The sequence below is a fragment of the Stegodyphus dumicola genome, chromosome 1 (assembly GCF_044657685.1).
Source record: "Stegodyphus dumicola isolate Sdum_Otavi_A_Nest chromosome 1, ASM4465768v1".
Lineage (NCBI taxonomy): Eukaryota > Metazoa > Arthropoda > Arachnida > Araneae > Eresidae > Stegodyphus > Stegodyphus dumicola.
Window position 1 is genome coordinate 48,781,128 of NC_140768.1, and position 19,616 is coordinate 48,800,743.

Genomic DNA, 19,616 nt, shown 5'->3' on the forward strand with positions numbered 1-19,616 from the left:
GATGTCTCAGATGCCACCGGCGTACAATGTGTTAAGAAAAGTATGAAATTTGGCAAGTCAGATATGTTTTGAAAGATGTTCAAGGCTTTTAACATGATAGACGTTATTTCAGTTATTTGAAGAATGTTGATTATAGAGTGTATTCGAATAGTTGCTAATGATTTTTTAGTAATCTTTACCGTTCATGTCCTCCATGTCCTACACTTTTTGCCACTTTTTTATCCAGAATGTTGCTTCTTTTCCTTTTTTCACTTCTAATATTTTTTTTATACTTTTATTCTATTTCTTTTTAAATAATCCACGGGAATTTCGTAAGTAAGATATTTCTGTATTATTACTGCAAATTTCGATAACATCTTCTTTCTCTGTGTATACACATGTTTATATATACTCATATATGTGATTTACTCATATATATACTCATATATGTGATTTTCTCATATATATATATATATATATATATGAGTAAATTAGACATAAATATACGAGTTTAGACATTATAATTTATTGTATAAGTACCTCATAAATTCATTATTTATTTGTCTAATTACATTTTGACTATGAAACATTTAATAAAAATGAAAAGGAAGCAAAACCTAAGGCAGAATGTCTTATTATATTTAAGAGCATCTTGTAATGCGGAATCTGTTTATGATGCTAGCTAGTTTTTGCTTCTCTGTACGAAGTAAAGGAAGTATTGTAATCGCAAAAAATTTCGGGTATCAAGTTTCAACGAAAATATCCATTTAAACAGCTATCGAATGAATATGAACGCCGTGTGACATTTGTATGTACCGCGTGACATTTGTATGTACAGGCAGAATAAAAGATTGTTTTTACCAAAAGGGGATTCTAAAATGGGTTCAGAAGAGATTTCTTTGACGTCTGTACGTACGTATGTATCTCGCACAATCAAGAACGAGTAGCCGTAGATCGTTGAAATTGGGACTGCTATAACATGCAGTTGTGCATCTTCCTTTTTCGTTAAAATCGGCTGCACCAATCATATTTATATATATTCCCACTATGTTACCTCCCTCGGTGAGTCTTAGACATTTTTATTCTTATATGTTGGTAAATTGTGTATTTTTTGCTTTAAAAGTGATTGCATTATGTGATTTTTATGTTCTTGTTAAGCTTTTTATGCCTTTAGTTAATCTACATGCAATAGTTGTAGAATTATGAACAGTTTAAGGGATGCATAAACCCTAACGAACAACCATTTGTTTGCATCTGAAACTCAGTTGAATAGTGAATTAAGTCAGTTTTTGCACACTCAATGTCTTTTTGCCGAGTAGAACAAAAAGAAAACTTTCAGTTTTGTGCACCGAAAAATCTGCCTTCTTGCACGTTGGACGAAATGCTAGTTTTTACGTAGAAACTCTAATTTTTATTGTAAAAACTGTTTTTACTAAAACTATTGTAATAGTATTTAGTGCTTTATGTTTTTCTGTACTCTACAATTTTTTATGAAGATGCTTTTTGAGTTTTTATGCATTTTTGCTTGGTCGCGAAGTGAGAACTGAATTAATTTAATGAGAAATATATCTCTAATGAATTTCGAGGAAATAAGTTTAAATGAAATGCAGCAAAAAATTGTGTATATCTTAATAAATAGGCCATACAAGGAAGTGATGTGATGTCCACATCAGGTTTTTTTTAAATTATTAAATTACAATAGTAAGCAGTATATTTTAATGCATACAGAAAGATCTACAATTAAAAGCAAATGCTATTGAGCTGCGAAGAAATGCGTCATCCATTCATTTTTGTTTAAATGTTACTCAGTCACGAAAACTATGAATATATTAAATTAGCTTCGGTGTTTTTAATTCATATACTCACTACAGTAAACGGCGGAGGAAAGTTTATAAATTAAGTAACCATTAATATGCATTCATTTTAAATTCTTTGCATTCATTCATGGCCAAGTCCAGCTGCAAGTGTCAACATGAAGTTTTCCTGCTGTAGTTATATTCGTTCCGTGAGGATTTTATAAAATAATTTTCTCTAAATATAGGATTGTTGTGGCATCAAGCGTTGAAAGCTCACGTGACCAGTTTTAGCTGAGACACGAAATACTTGTATATTTAGTTACGGAGCAGCATACGAAATACTCAGAAAACTCGAGAGAGCCAAGGTCGATTAGTACTTTTCATTATTCACGAGTAAACAAAATTAGTGAATGAAAACTTTAATCATTTCTCATTCTAATTTATTTTTCTTTTTTTCATTACACAGGTGGGTCCAGCGCACAAAAACCATCCAATAAGAGCTGCAGCTCGCGTGACAGTGCTTGGTAAGTAATACGTTATTCTCCGCCCCTTTTTTTTTCTTTGCCCTCCTCCCAATCACTGCGATTAACACGGAGGGCTCCGTGTCGTGGCACGAAAGCCATCCGGTTCGAAAGGGTCGAAATGTGTCGGGCGGGGGGAAGAAAGGGATTTCTGAAAGGCGTTAGTGATTGCCCGGGCATTCATGAAAATTCAACCGCATTAATAATTCAGGTATAACTCAATTATAGTCGCGTGCTTCTTGGTGCAATTCAATTTCTTTTCTTTTTCTTTCTTTTATTTAAATTTTTTTTTTTTTTTCTGATAAGAAGCGTAAAGTGAAGAGGCTTCACAGAGATAGTTTATCGGCAAATCTACTCAGTGTATCGGGTCCTTGGGTTCGGAAGAACTGCTAAGGAAGTATTCTGCTCATTCGTAAAATGCTCTTATAGATAAATCTTACGCTCGCATATGTGAAGTCTACCTACAAACGTAGCTATTCCTTTTCTTTTTCTCTCCTTTCTTCTTCCCAGTTTTTTTTTTTTATGCCTCTTCAGTGCTTTTTCGCAGAACTTAAAATTTATCTGTTAAACAGCAAATGTACGGACACATTTAATTTTTGTATTAAAATGTGTAGACACACAGTACTGAAGCAAATCATGGATGAAGGCAGCACTTCAAAATTTAAGGCTTTTATTTATTAAATGTGCTGGCATATAGGATATTCCTATGGCAACAACATTAGGAATTAATACTACTTTAAAGTATATACGAGTTACCTCACTTCTTGTTAGAACCAACTTTGAGTAGTTTTTCAGTTTAGTAACTACACTCTCCCCCTCCAACAGATAGCATTATACCAACTGGAAAAGTATTTCAAGCCCTGAATTATGGCCAGTATTCTACTCCGTTAAGCATAGCAATTCAACTGTACAAAGAAAATATATATTATTAATATTTCACTGCATCTGCACAAAAGCCAAACTAAAACGTTCTATCTCTCAACACATGTCAAGTTTATGGGGTGAATGCAGCTTGGGAAAGATACTTATTATATCAGACTAATGTAAAAGCTGCCCCTTATCAATTAATAAATGCATATTAAAAACTATTGAACATCTGTTACCAATCTCATTACCCATCATTAACGCATAATCTCTCAAATGTTACGATTATTGCTTTTGAAAGAACTATAAGTTTCTTGAATAATAAGCAACAATACGCGGGTATCATTATTTGAAACTGCATTCTGAAAAATATCAATAAGAAATGATGTTGATCGAAATATATAAAATTATTTTAAAACTTACATGGTTTAAATGGGGCACAGCACCTAACAGCAGAAAAACGCATCCAGTGCGATTTGAAGCATCTTTATAAGGGTTTGAAGCATCGTTATATTGACGCGGCTTGTTTCCATTTAAGAAGTTCTGTAACTTCGAATTAAATGATAATCTGATGGAAGCAAGGTCAGGGCTATATGGGGGATGCGACATCACTCCGAACCAAGCTTCAATAATTTCGTATGTGTTGCTAAAAGTGGGTGAGGCCTCGCATTATCGTGGTGGAGAACGATTCCTTTGTGATTTGACAGTTCTAGCTTTTTTCTCTTTGACAGCTTCGTTCAACTTCGTAAGTTGCAAGGTCATTCAATTTCATTTGTTGCATTTGAGTTGATCGTTTAGTTGTTTGGAAACAGCTCAAAATATACAACATCTCTTTAAGACCACCAAACTGACACCATGTTTTTTTTCCCTGATGCAATTTAGCTTTGGATATGATTTTTGTTGAATCATCATGCTTGTACCATGATCTTTTTTAATTAATGTTATTGTACACGATCTATCTTTTATCACCAGTGATAATCCACTTCCAAAAAGGATGCATTACGTTTAAAATGCGTATCGCAAACATTGATTCATTGTGTTAAATGGATTTCTTTCAATTCATGCGGAACCCGAATATCGAGCTTCTTAACGAGTCCAAGACATCTTACGCGATCGTGGGGCCCGCTAATGGCCAAGTGGTAAAGTCGCTGCACACTGGTAGTTCGGTCCGAGGTTCGAATACCGCGAACGGGCTGGCTGCATGGGCGTTTTCGTGGTTTTCCCCATGTGTAACGTGTACACGAGTCAGTTACCCTTAGAAAGTCCTCCACGAAGGAATCCGTTCCCTTAGGCAGATAGCCCTAGTGTGCTTTGCCATAATCAAATAAACCAAACCTTACGTGATCGTGAATTGTTGTGTGTGATACATTTCAACTGTTTAGAGTCTCCTCGCAAAGTTATACGACAATTTAATTCAATTATGATTTTAATTTTGTCATCATCCATTTCAGCAGATCGGCCAGAGCGTTGATCATAGTCAAGTGAAAAATGTCTAGAAAGAAATTATTGAAACCAATTTCGGCGCATACGTTTCATTAAGCAATCAGCTATTGTTTGCTAAGCAATCAAACTTCCCACATCTCTTTATGAGCCTCAGCCGCTTTCTTCCTTTTATGAAAATAAAACGTTGAGTATGTCGAAAATATTACGACTGTTTCCCTTTCCTAGAATGAAAGCACCATTTAAAGAATTCTATAGTTAACTCCCAATCTGCATTAACAAAGAAGACGATTCCTCTGTTTAACTCTAAATCACGGTTATCCGAAAGCTCTCAAAAATTAGATAAATAGAAAATGAGCAATACTAAAACTAACATAAGAATGCCACTAACAATTATCTTCCATTTTCAGACCTAAGGAATTGATTCATTTGGCTACACAAATCAAATCAGTAGTTAAAATAAATTTAACCTTCCGTAATAAAGAAACATTTTTAAAGTAGGGTTCGGTTAATCCTCAACCTAATTAATCCGACGCTTGCCAACTGGAAGTTGATTACATTTTAATGACGTACTCTTAATTTACGAAGCTGTGATTAAGATTAGTAGTACTGCTTCAGCTGCTGGCTACTTAGAATAAACGAAGACAGGTTGACTAACTCAATTTATTAATCCATTATTTTTATCCAATATCAGTCTCCTTTACATTGCTGCATTTTTTGTAGTCGATGCTTTGCTGTAATTCCTGAACATGCTTTCCTTAAATTTTATTGTTATTTAAGCATAAGAGAGTAAATATTCTAATTAGCTGGGCCTAGGATGCATTCAAAAAATGGATTTTGCTATTTTAAAAAGAGCTTAGTTCCTGCTTTCTGTTTGTAAAGCGACCTCTAATTTTAAAAATGCAAGACGATCAATAGATAATTGAAATAACATGATCATGCACAGTTTGTAGAATGAGGTCCATTCATAAAAAATGCAACAGAAATTAATTAAAATAAATTAATTTATAATTAATTCATATGTATCAGGCTCATTATAAATTATTTTACTTCTGTATTTACCACTTTTATTCTAAGTCTTCCGTATGAAAAGTGATTATTTAGCAAACAATTTATCCGTAATTCCGGCTATAAACCGGAATATGCAAGGAAAGCATCAAAGCATCAATTTATCCTTGAAAATACAGCATCTAAATACGTAGAAATTTATTTTTAAGCATTAAGTATTCTATTCAGAACTAAATTATATTTTAAACTCATTGAGTAAGAAAATAAATACAATATATCTATACTCCTAACAACCACGTATTAGTGCCTTTGCGGCACAATGTGTCCGATCTAAACACACCTAAAATTTTCCTTCTGTACGCACAGAAAAATTGAATGAAAAAGGATTTATAGGTTACTATAGGTTACTCCGAACCTTCTTTATTTATAGTAGATGGTAGCTCAACACAAACCAGTCCATAAATTTTAGCATGTTTAGTTTTTTAAGACCCTCATTTTTCAAAGAAATCTTCCAGACATTTGTTAGGGTATATAAGGAATTGTTTGAAAAGAAATTTCTATGCCATTTTTTGACTGCATGCTAATATCCTTATTCTATATTAGTTTCAAATTTGTACCTTGAAATTTTGCCTAAAATCAAACGGCGAACCCTAGGTGTGCCCAGACCGGGCTCACCGATAATCTAGGACAACTGAGAGTCTGTATTCTTTGTTTCTCCGCATCTCATCGATCAGTTCATTGACAACAATGCTCGTTTCAGCACTCTTTCCGAAGCTCTATTCAATCCGTGTGCCACTTTGGGCACACCCACAGAATTAAAACGATAAGTGCTATCTTCACAAAATTTTACTTGTGTACTCCTCTAGGCCTAATTAGACTGCCTACCTCTTTTTTATCAAAACTCTGACTTTAGAAGGTAGCGTACCGGAAAGGGTTAATACACATAATAACAAGGTTTTTACAATTTCAGTCAACTGAAACTTACTTTAACTGAAATAATTATTTTATATTAAATAATGAAATATTTGTTTTGTATTTAGTCACCATAATTAAATTTAATGGAGCGATGTCACAGAACACCGTTTTCCCTCTTATACCTTGAGAATGAAGCAGACAGGAAAAAAAAAAAGAAAAAGAAAAAGAAAAGGGTCTCCAACAAGATAAAGTAAGATTTAACAATTCATGAATGATGATTGATGATAAGTCTTAATAAATAAATTAAGAAAAAAGAAATATTATTATTAATATTAGAAAACTTATGATTAATAATTTGCTGTAATATCAATAATTTTATTCATACTTGGGAAGTATGAGTACTTCAGTATGTTTTATTCATTAACATATTTCAGGCAGAAATATACTATCAAACCAAGTAACACATTTAAAAACAAAATACACAGAAATTATAGTATTCTACAATCAATCACAAATGAGCTGTGAAGGGGAAATTCGTAATAAAAAATGTTGGTATAAAAAATAGAAAAACCGGGAAGAAAATCTTCAATATGGTAATGAAAACAGAATTAAATCAAAGATATGACGAAAAAACTGAGAAGACTGCAATTAAATCTTTGCACCTGAATAGCTCTCTTTATAAAACGATAAATAAAACAGAGCATTCTCTTAAAAAAATCACATACTGTCTTAAAAGTTCCGAATATTGAAAGTAATTAATATTTAGGTACTGATTTTACGAATGCTTATTTCAAAACCCACTAACAACCATTTGAGATCTCAGAATGTATATTTCGTATTTCGAAAATCAATATCTAGAAAGTTAATTATAAATTAATGTAAGCAGCTCGACACGCATTAAAAATGACTTGCTAAATTTACAGTTTGGTATAATAAAAGAAGAGTTAAAAGGAAATGCATTACATTTTGCTTTTGAAGAATGTGTGATAAAGATAAAACAAGGTACTACCTTAAAAGCATGCACCGAAATTAATCATTCTGTACCGCAAAAACAGCAACTTAATTAATCAGTGCTGGCATTCTGCTTTATTATTATGCAATGAAAACGCATGAAAAATATTTAAATACACAAAACTGTTATTAAAATATTATTTTGATTCCTGTTGTTAGAAATACGATGAAGTACCTTATTACTTACTTAAAATCTTTTTTTTTCCTTTTTTTCCTTTTTTTTTTTTTTTTTTTTTTTTTTTGCGAGAACAAAACCCGGAATTCGTTTCAGCAGAAGTGATTCAATTAGTCCATGATTTATTATTCATTGAAATTAAATACAGCCTAGAATAATATTTGGAATTTGACGTTTCGAAGGACTCAATTCATTACGTATTAAAATATAAATTTTATGCTTTCATTTCAGAACTTTTTTTTTTCTTCGACCACTCTGGAAATACTCTGAATACTGCTATAATTTCATTTGAAACTTATTTAATGTTGCCGAATTGAAATGAATTTGCTTCGCATCAACCATAAATAATTATGTATTTTACTATCGCTAGCGTGCAGAACTCGGTTATTTTCACTGCATTATTTAGAAGTTTAAACGTATGCGCCTACCTGTATTAAATATACAGAAAAACTGCGTCAATTGGAAGTAATTTATTTTTATTACACTGATGCCTGCAACGTGGGGAAAACTCTGATACGCGTTTTAAATGAAGTCACTGAACTCAAGGATTGCGAAGAACCTAAACTTCTTTGTTTACTGACCTTGGTAAAAAGGAATCCATTTTCATGTTTCAGGAAGATTTACTACACTGGTTATCATAAATTAAAGAAAAATCAAGATTACTGAAAAAGTTACATGTAGAATTTAAGGAAACTTACCCACAATATACAACACATAGTAAGGTATCAAATAACATAAAAAGAAATTACCAGAAAAATATGGTAGTATATAAATTAGCACATGTATAAAATGAACAAATCGAAGGTGTCAGTTTGCTATAGGAAACGTACCTTCAATATGGAATATGATCGTCTCTGGAAGCAATACAGCACATACAGCGATGTGTGATGCTTTCAATTATGCGGTCTATCAGTTCTATAGGAAGCGAGAGCCATTGCTCGTGCAAAACAGTTGCAAGCACGACAAGGGTTTGAGGGGGCGGATTGAGAGCAGCTAGACGTCTCCCTAAAGCATCCCAAACGTGCTCGATATGATGCAAGTCCGGGGATCGAGCTGGCCACTCCATGCGCATAATTGTTTCCTGTTGAAGATAATCATCTACGATGCGAGCCCTGTGTGGTCTTGCGTTTTCGTCCTGTAACAGGACAGCATAACCTATTGCCACGACATATGGGCGCACAAAATATCAAGGATGTCATCTCTATGTATATATGCATACATTGTTCCCCTTGGAAAGACATGGAGGTCTGTGCGTCCACCCAAAGACATGCCACCCCAAACACAGACACTGCCCCTTCCGTATGCATCTCTTTCACGGATGTTTGACGGATGATAACGGGTTCTAGGTTCTCTCCATATCAAATAACTCCTACTATGGCTTTCTAGACTAAACCTGGACTCATCTGTAAAGAGAACCGCCCTCCATTGATCAGTCGTCCAGTGGACATGTTGTCGTGCCCACTGAAAACGGTCCCTACTATGGCGTGACGTGAGCGGCACACAAATGGCTGGTCGCCTCGCATACAGACCACCTTCGTGAAGCCTTCAATGCACAGTTGACGATGACATGAACCTTCCGGTGGCTGCAGCAAGGGAGGATCTAAGAAGAGTAGCGGTTCTATTCCTGCGTGCACATAATGTCGAATGTCTGTCATCGGCGCTCGTCGTAGCAGTTGGCCGTTCTTCGCTAAACCTCCTAGATGCCGAATCTGTGGTTTGAAATTGCTTCCAAATTCTATGAACCACAGAAGGACTCCCATTTAGTCATCTGGCCACTTCTGTTTGACTTTTTCCTGTCTCTAGTCTTCCAATGGCTCTCCATCGCAGTTCTGCAGGCAAATGATGCCTGGAGGTCATTGTTACGAACTGGCTATCTCAGATTTCTGATGTCCCTGTCACAGTGAAATATGTGGGCTTTCTCTCAAACATGAAGATTTATGCTCCTCGTAGATGACGTATTCCGAAAGCAGCGTCACTAATTTGCATATCGCAGTTTTACTCAGCTACTCTTACTTGGCAACGTATTCAAATTTTACACGGTTTGGCTTATTTCTGAGGGAGTTATTGCTATTTTTGTGATTTTTCCTTAATTTATGATAACCAGTGTAGGCTAATTATTGTAAAAAGAATCTGAATTCTAGATGATCTTGCTTTTTTGCGGCAAAGGTTTCGCTGTCATGTGCAGTAATGTAAATATAATTCTTAAAAGTCTTATATTTTGCTGAATGTTCTGTGTTTAGAAACATTCAGTTTTTAACTTTGTTTACTCATTTTGATTATTTACATTTTTACAGTTTTTCGAACAATTTTAAATTATGAAGAAAAGTAAAAAGCATAATGATCTGATCAAAAATCGACTTCTTTTTAAGCCATTATGAAAAACTTTCTAAAATGGTTCAATGGAATGCTGCTTTTAAATGTAATTTTTCCTATACAAAAAGTGCAAAAGAATCTTGAAGATAATAGTTGAAATTAAAGCACAATTCAGATGCAAACAAAAAATAGATACGTAGCAGTAAAATTAGAAATGCTGAGAAAGCAGTGAAAGTTTAGTTTAAAAATGTCTGAGAAAGGCATTCGGTAATAAACAAACAAATGATGAGGGCAGAAAGCGGAAGAATTAGCCGTAAAAATTCGTCGATTTTGTAGCAAAAGATGACTGTTGATGGAAAAAATCTGATGTGTATACCACATGACATCCTTGTACGGAATATTAAATTATACGCATTTTTTCTTGCATTTCATTTAAACTTATTGGATTGAATTAAACCTACTTCGTCGATAGCGCATAAACTACAGTAGAATAAATGCACTCTAAAAATCACAATATTTATTTACCATAGCGACATTCAAACGCTAGGTTCACTTAACAACGTTATATTTCGTTCAAATTATAACTCAGAATGCACAAAATTTATATCATTTGAAGAATTATCTAATCGTTGCCGCATGTTCTATTCAAATACTATAATAAATCTATTTAGAAGGATGTATAAAAGAAATTAAGCAAACAAAACAAAAAAGAAACAGTTTTTCACAGGCGATTCAGTATTTTTCATTCAATTAATTCAGTTCTTTCTTCGCGACAAGGCAAAAATACATAAAATCTCAAAATATATCTATATTAAAAATTACGAAGTAAATCTTAAACACATATTTCCTCGAAAAAATTCCAGAAAGGATTAAGCATGATTTAATTCGCAATAATAAATGCAGGCGTTATCTTTGTTGTTGTAAAGCTTAGTCTCTGTAGATTGGCAACAAATCTACTATTCTGCTATTTCAAATGTGAACAAACATGTCCGGCATGTTATTTAAAAATTAGGCTTAACTGCACTTAAACAGCTTTTAAATTTTTGATAATTCTACAGATATTGCTTGCAGATTTCCTAAAGGAGTAAGAACCATAACCGGAAGATAAGAACAACATAATTCAATCATTTGTAAAGTAACAAATGCACAATTTACAACGATATAGGAGTAAAGAAACTGAGATCACTGAGGCGGGTAACAGAGTGGATACATATATTTATATACGTTTCGTGCGGCCGATTGCAACCAAAATACAATGTGCACATCTACATGTTATAGCTGTCCTTTAAACAAAATTTATACAAGGAAGTAAAAAAGGTGAAAATTGTTTGGCGAAGTATATATTATAAAATGGTGAAGAGAAAGATGCTGATTTATCCGTTGCAGATACATGGTTTCAAATGAATTGCCTAAACTGCCAACTAAACTACTGCTCGGAAAACATTTGTAATGTAGTCGGAACAGGTCTGTAATGTCGTGCATAGTTTGAGCTCACATAAGTAGTTTTAACTGAACTTGAGTGCAGCAATTACAAGGTATACCATGTTAATGATATTTTTCTAACTAAACTGCACTGAAAAAATATTTACATATTTCTAATTAATAAGATATTGTGAAGGATATATATATATATATATATGTATGTATGTATGTTATATAGATGTGAGTGCGTTTTTTTTTTTTTTTTTTTTTTTTTTTTTTTGCTTGTTTGTTTGTTTTGTTTTGTTTTGTTTTATTTTTGGCATGACTTGTGTACGTACGGACAAAAGGGATTTAATATGGATTCAGTATCAATTTTTTTCGTTACATCCGTCCACACAGTTACCTATGTATGTATCTCGCGTAACTCAAAAACGAGTATCCGCAGAACATTTGAAATTTTGTATATGGGACTGCTATAACATCTAGTTGTGCATCTTCTTTTTTCGTTGGAATCGGCCACACTAAACGAATCTAATACGCGTATAACGGGTGGCCATAATTAAACTGACAGTGCTCACAGTGTTCTGTCGCTCGATCTATTTGCGAGAATGACGCCACATTTTGTAGGAAGTTTAAACAAGACGGGGGACGAAGGATTCCGCGAAAAAAAAATTAGTTCCAAAAGTCACCGCTAGGGGAATATTTGGCGCTGTGTAATAGAAAATAGATTGTTAACAAATGCAAATTAATACGGAAATTACCTTTTACTTTGCATTCAAATGAGGTTCAATGTGGCTGCCGTTGTTGTGGACCACATATTGCATTCTGTGCACAGTATGCACAACAGCAGAAAATAACATGTCTGCAGGAATCTCCTGTACAGTCCGTGATATGTTATCCTTCAACGTAGCCAGGTCCTGGACCACTCCTTGATAGACCTTGGACTTAAGGTAACCCCATAACCAGGAGTCTCATGGGGTAAGATCAGGCGACCGAGGTGGCCATGCAGTTGGAAAGTAGCGGCTAATGACTCTTTTTGTTGTGAATTTCTGTCGTAGAATCTGTTGCACCCGTACAGCAACGTGTGGAGGGGCTCCATCTTGCATGAAAATGATTTCCCACAGGCATTGTCTTTGCTGAAGTGCGGGAATGACAAAGCTGTTCAACATGTGGCGATATTTCTCTCCGGTAACAGAACACGTTTCCGGTCCTGTCGGGGTAATGTTCTCATAGAACAATGGACCTACGATAAATTCCGCTGTGAAGCCACACCAAACAGTTACCTTTGGTGAATGTAAGGGAATTGCTGTGACTGCATGTGGTGATTTGTCATTCCAAATTCGGCAGTTCTGGGTATTCACAGTTCCATTCGGGTAAAAGTGGGCCTCGTCTCCCAATTAGATTTTCCATTGCCGAGCATCATCCACCTCCATTCTGGCAAGAAAGGTGAGAGCAAAAGTCAATAGCTTATCTTGGTCGGGGTACAGTAACTCCTGTACACGGCTGATCTTGTACAGATAAAAGTTGATAATCTTTCGTAAGATTTTCCGTACCGTACTGTAAGGCATATCCATATTCCATAAGGCATATCCATAATAAAAGGTAATTTTATTCCGTATTAATTTGCATTTGTTAACACTCTATTTTCTATTACACAGCGCCAAATATTCCCCTAGCGGTGACTTTTGGAACTAATTTTTTTTTTCGCGGAATCCTTCGTCCCCCGTTTTGTCCAATCTTTCTACAAAATGTGGCGTCATTCTCGCAAATAGATCGCTACAGAACACTGTGAGCACTGACAGTTTAATTATGGCCACCCGGTATATATATAGAGAGAGAGCGAAAGACAGATAGTTAAATATAGATATATGCATGTATATATATATATATAACAAGTCTTCTCTATTCCTATAAAGCAAATATAAAATTCTCTGTTAGTAAAAAGCAAATATAAATTAAAATTTAAAATTAATTTAAGGAATTTTAATTGCAAAGAAATAATAATTATTATTATTGCTGCGAACTAATTTACAATATCATTTAAATTCTAAGAGCATATTAAAAATAATTGCACTTATCTAAAATTATGAAAAAATATATAATTCAAAAAAATTAAATTTATTATTCCTAAAAATAAGTGAATAATAATAAGTGAATAATTGTTGAGCAGGCAGGAGGCAGACATATCAAGGGGAAGTTGCCCCCCAAACCTAACTCTTGAATTACTCAATTCGTGTTTCGTCATCCATATAGGCAAGGATAAAAGTAAAATTCAAAACCAAAAGTAAAATCAAATGTTGTAAATTACATAAAAAAAAAAAAAAAAAAAAAAGTTTAAACAGTGGAATTTTGAGAAAATAGCAAGTAAATGACTAGAGTTAAAATTAATTGAATTAAAAGAGTCAATTAAAAGTAGAAAACCAAATGTTCTAAAAAAAAAAAACAAATTTCGAAACTCTTGCCTACAGGAAACTTCCCCAACACGAATTATGCATGTAAACCTAAAATAAACTATATACTGGAGGGTAATGGAGGATTTTGAAAAGTTAAGGGATTACTTGTAAATATATTTTGTAAAAAAGTATATTTTATCAATACTGGATTCTTTCCTTTTACTAATGAAGGGCCAACTCTTTGCAAAAGTCTCAATTATAGCCCGAACTGAGTGAAGATCTTTATCTAATTTTTCTAATTTCCTTACCTTTGGCCAGTATTTATTTTAAATTTTGATTGAACTTCTAACTTCAGTTTTAAATAATGCGATCTAGTACAAAAAATGTCTTACAGTAATTCTATATTTCAATTCGTAATTTTCTTATTAAATTATGTATTTGAATTCAATTCAATTTTTATTTTTACTAAAAAAATGTTTTACTCTTTAGTTATTTGCAACATCTATTTTCACAAACATTATCGGTGCATACTTTTTATACTTTTTAACAATCATGTATTAGATTCGTATATATATACGTTTCTACCCTGCTACCTGGCTTGGTGAGCTCAGCATTTTTGTTAGTCTTATATGTTGGTAAATTAAGCATTTTTTGCTTTAAAAGTGATATTGATTTATGTCATTCTTCTGTTCTGGTTACGCTTTTATGCATTTGTTTAATCTGCATGTAATAGTTGTAGAATTATTAACAGTTAAAAAGTTTAAGTAGTGCTAGGTGTAAGGAAGACGCCATTTATTTACATTTGAAACTCTTACTAGAATATTTAGTATAGTCTTAATGGAATATAAGCCTGTTGGGCACCAATTTCAATGTCTTTTGTTTTAGTGGCAACAAAAGTTGACTTTTAATTTTGTACGAGAAAAATTTTGTCTACCTGCCCCTTGGTGAAACTGCTTGTTTCGAACTCTAATTTTAATTATAAAAACTGTTTTTATCTTTAGTTGGTGTTAATGGTTTCTGTATTTTACAATTATTAATGGTGTTTTGAAGTTTCTGCGTATTTTTGCCTTGCCGTGAAGTGAGAACTTAATTAACTGAATGAGGAATACATCTCTAATGAAATTCGGAGAAATAAGTTTAAATGAAGTGTAATGAAAAATGTGTATAATTTGCAGTCTATCGCTGTTATGTGCCGTACCAGGAAGTCATTTTTATTAACAGTAGAAGCAAAATAAAACAATATTTCTATAACAGAAAGGACACCTAAATAACCATAACTTGGAAAGCATTGTGCTTTTAATTCGAAAGTATTGCTTAAAAATATTCTAGTTTTAAATAGAATACTTGAGTAATTAAATAGATATACATCTCTGTTTGACGTTAATGCAGGGGATTTCTTATAACCACTAAATTATTATAATCTCTTGTAATTATCGTCACAAAGAAATATGTGCGTAATTTATGAATGAAGCACTGTTGAATTTTATTCTATTTATCTTAAAAGTAACAATATATGACATATTTAGTTAACCATGCGTTCTTAACAGATTTACATATTATTTAACGTACGTTTATAAAATAAAAACTGTGGTTCCCTTAAGAAATTACAGCGAAGTAGAAAACACGTGTCCAAAAATTAATCACGAACTTCCAACTTCTACATGTCGAACTTCGTAGGAAATTACAAATTTAATCTTGTTTACGCTTTTAATTATTTCTCTATTAAACTTATTTAAAATGCTGCATAGCCAACGGCTTTAAAATTCTTTCGCTTTTCAAGTTGATAGCAAATGCGAAAATGGATTTGAAATTCTTCAAAATTATTGCCTTCAAGCTTCATCTCTTTGGACAGAATACTGCAATGCTGACATGATAAAATTAAAAGACTTCCTTCAAGGCATAAAACAATTCTCAGGAGAAATTAGATGTATAGTATGTTGCATCAAAAATCCGCATCACTCAAATGAATAAAATTAAATGGGATTTCATATTTTTAAAATTAAGGTTTAGTTTCAAATTAATGATGTGAATTCTAAGCATGATTGCAGATCTAAGGAATTGGATGCAATTATCAGCTAAGGTGACTTACCTGATATATGGAAATCAATCTAAATTTCTGGTAAATATAATTATATCTTGACAACATCTTTAGAGAAGTGTAAGATAAATAGACTAAGCTATGACCGATTAAATATAAGTTGGCCGTATTAGCCAATTAGATATATTTCGATCGATCCAGTTTCAAATCCTAGCTGATGGGCAGGACGCATGAGCGTTTTGGCAACGTGAATACGAGATTTTTTAAAAGTCGTCCAAAAAGGCATCTCTCCTTATTCAGATAGCAATCGAATCGTTTGCTCCAACTAATTAAAAAAATGGCATCGATATCTGGTAAGAACTTAGAAATTGCTAATTGGCTTGCGCCTCCAGTAATTGACGTTCTTGCATAGTTAGCACACTTGTCTTGCCACTTTCGCACTCAAGAATACGGCAAAAGAGGCAAGATGTAACGCAAAATGTGCATATTTTTAGAACTTATAATAAAGCGTTTTTATTTTTCACTTCTTTATCGCTGTTATGAAAGTCTAAGTAAAATTCTTTGAAGCCCACCATCTAAACCTGACATTCCAGGGAAGGAAAAAGAAGATATCTATCTTGCAAATATGTTTTTGATAAGCTTAAAATTGTTACACTTCTTTTCTTGAAAATTCTGTAACGACAAAAAATCGTATTATCTTATAACACGGCTGTGGACTAAGAGGTGCAATGGCTTGAAGAGTTTTAAAAGTAGGGAAAAGATCCCAATGAATATTGCAGCATACTTCACATATACACACACACACAAATTATATTTTGTGCGTATACTAGTAGTATTTTAACTAACAAATATCAAAGTTTTAGCTTTTCCCGTGTCTGTACTTTCCATAGTTAAAACTGCCACGCAAGCGATCTTTAACTAAATTAATTTATAAACCTAATTCATTATTTATTTTAAAGACGTTGAGGTATATTTCTATCAGGTTTCAAATATTTGCTAATATTGCTAAACCTTAAAAACTGCTGCATTGTTAGAAACATATTATTCATTTACACACATTATGAGATTAATTTCATACCCAAATCTTGACTGTTGCTTTACTCAAAATGTATGTTTTCTATTTATTTGATCTATCCCTTCAACTGTTCTTTTAAAGGTAAATGTGTTACATCTTCACTTCATTAACAATGTAAATGTTTTGGAATATATTAAACTAAATTTATACAAAACTTAGCAGATTAATCAAGCAGATTTTCTCTCAAATTCATGAATAAAAATTGTTTAAGAAGATTATATAACTTATTTCCTTGAATTTCATTAGTGAATTTCATTAGAGCTATATTTCTCATTCAATGAATTCAGTTATCACTTCGCGGAAAAGCAGAAATACATAAAAACTTAAAACATCTTGATTTAAATTGTAAATTACAGGAAACATCAAATACAATTGGAAACATCAAATACAATTGGAAACATCAAATACAATTAAACAGTAAAAAAAAAATTACAATTAAAATCAGAGTTTCTACAAAAAACAAGCAATTCGGACAGCTGCCTAGAAGGCAGATTTTTCGGTGCGCATTAATGAAAGTTTACTTTTGGTCCGACACGGCAAAAAGACATTGCAAGTGCAAAACTGACTGCAAAGACTGAAGAGTGAGGTTAAAGACTGAAGACTATTCACCTTGAGCATTAGTCAGCTGATTTTTGCAATAACGATTAATGACTATATTTAGACAGTTAAAATGCATATGTGTGAAATTTATTTTATTTTGTCAGCTACTGACATGGTTTGTCAGCATAAATTATAATAAATTTAAATCTTTCATATTGAATAATATGCCTTGAATAAGGCAAACTGTAAAGCTCTACACTTTTGTTAAAGCTTTAATGATTTTCTTTCCTTTCTTTTGTTTTATATAAACTCTTTATATAAGATTCAAATTACTTTATAAGGTATTTTTCCCTTCTTTCTGCGTGCCTTGGTGGTGTACCTGGAAGCACACTCGACGTGTATTCGAGAGGTCGCGAGTTCGAATCCCGGCGAGGGTATTGCATTATAAATACGTATTGTAAATTGAATACCCATATGCAGGATCAAAATTTTAGCAAATAAATTAAAACTTATTTCTTTATAAAGCACTTGAAATTTAAATGATTATTACCCTCTAACATTTTGAATATTTATTACTTGCTCGCATAAATCTCTTTATCCCAGTATATTTCTATTTCTGAAAACAGTTATGCGTGTAAGAACCTTAAATATGGATATATCATTACCGTCAATTTCAATACAACACGCAATGACAAACTTTGTGAAACGCTTTGCATTCTAATTTATACATTTTTGAGTAAAACAAGCCAACTTTAGTCATTGGTGTCGGGTTGCCTTAGAATGATGAAAAAAAAAATGATAGATTGTGAAATAAGGTTGTGAAAGCGTTTATTGGATTGAACCAGATTACCCTTTACAGAAAATATTCAAAATCTGACATCAAAAGGAAGAATATTAACGATCGGAAATATCGATTAATACCATATTTCAACAAAGCGATGTTTGTTATCAAATTAAGTTTATTTTTGTAAAAATAATATCTACGGAAAAGTGAAATGCTGAATGCTTGACCAATGTTAGTGCAAAATGCTTATACATTTCCTATATGATATTTCAAGAGTCAAATACGCTTATTTTTTAAAGAAAAGAGTTTACTACATGAAACTTCAACGACAACAAAATATATTTTAATGTAAACTTGGAATAAACTTCATTTTCCACAAACAATTAAGAGTGTTCAGAATTAATGAAAATGAATAAAAGTACAAACTTAACAATATTAACTGAATGCAACTTCTTCTGTATTTTAATGGCAGAGATGCGAGAGATGATTTGTATTTCCAAGAGATATGGATAATGAATTTATAATTGGCCAATATGTTGTATTCGAAATTTAACCAGGAAAACCTGATGTTTTTAAGGGGAAAATTGACTAAGAACGAATAAAAACACGAATTTTGTGAATAAGTGTTGATTACTGTAAATTCTAAGACCGCAGGACTACTTCTCATGACCATTGTCAACTTAAGAGACACATTCGATTGACTCTTCTATGAATAAGTTTTGGCTATCAATCTTACACCTAGCTATCAATCTTACACCTGGCTATCAATCTTATTCTTCATGCATTTGAAATACAACGCAAAACTATGATCTTTTTTGACATGTTAGAGTTTTCGCAAACGTTTTGCAGTCTAACTAGAAGTACATACATATCAATGAACATTCATTTAGATTCAATGAATATTCATTTAGATATGAGATTTTTGTTTGTTTGTTTGTTTGTGCTCATTTGATTTGACAGTAAATCAAAGTATCGAATGTTTTACGTTCCAATTTATTATACGCCAATGGAATTCAGATTTAAATGTACTCGCATACATATATTTGATTATAAAATAATGCTTTAATCGAAAATAATATACTAATTTTACTTTTGATTTTGAAATTAACGTTTAATACTAAGAAATCTATAAGTTTTATTTTTACTTTTGATTTTCAGTGATTATAAAAGATAGTTTTAATATAAAATAATATATTCATTTATACATTTATCTACACTATCTTCCTTTATATATACTAATTTGTACAAATTACGATAATTTCTTTTTATTATTTTTACAATATTATGTAAACTATATACTACGTGAACCCAATACTTTGTCGGAGAATATTATTCCTAAAAT

The 19,616-nt window shown here is 32.5% G+C and overlaps 1 protein-coding gene across 1 annotated transcript in view; it reads left to right on the forward strand.

Annotated features, from left to right (window-relative positions):
• Positions 1 to 19,616, forward strand: part of LOC118191999 (nephrin-like) — a 916,450-nt gene that overhangs the window by 386,132 nt on the left and 510,702 nt on the right. Inside the window, exon 4 of the mRNA XM_085814264.1 lies at positions 2,242 to 2,299. Within this exon, the coding sequence (XP_085670390.1) occupies positions 2,242 to 2,299 (58 nt within the window). The remainder of the gene's footprint in view (positions 1 to 2,241; positions 2,300 to 19,616) is intronic.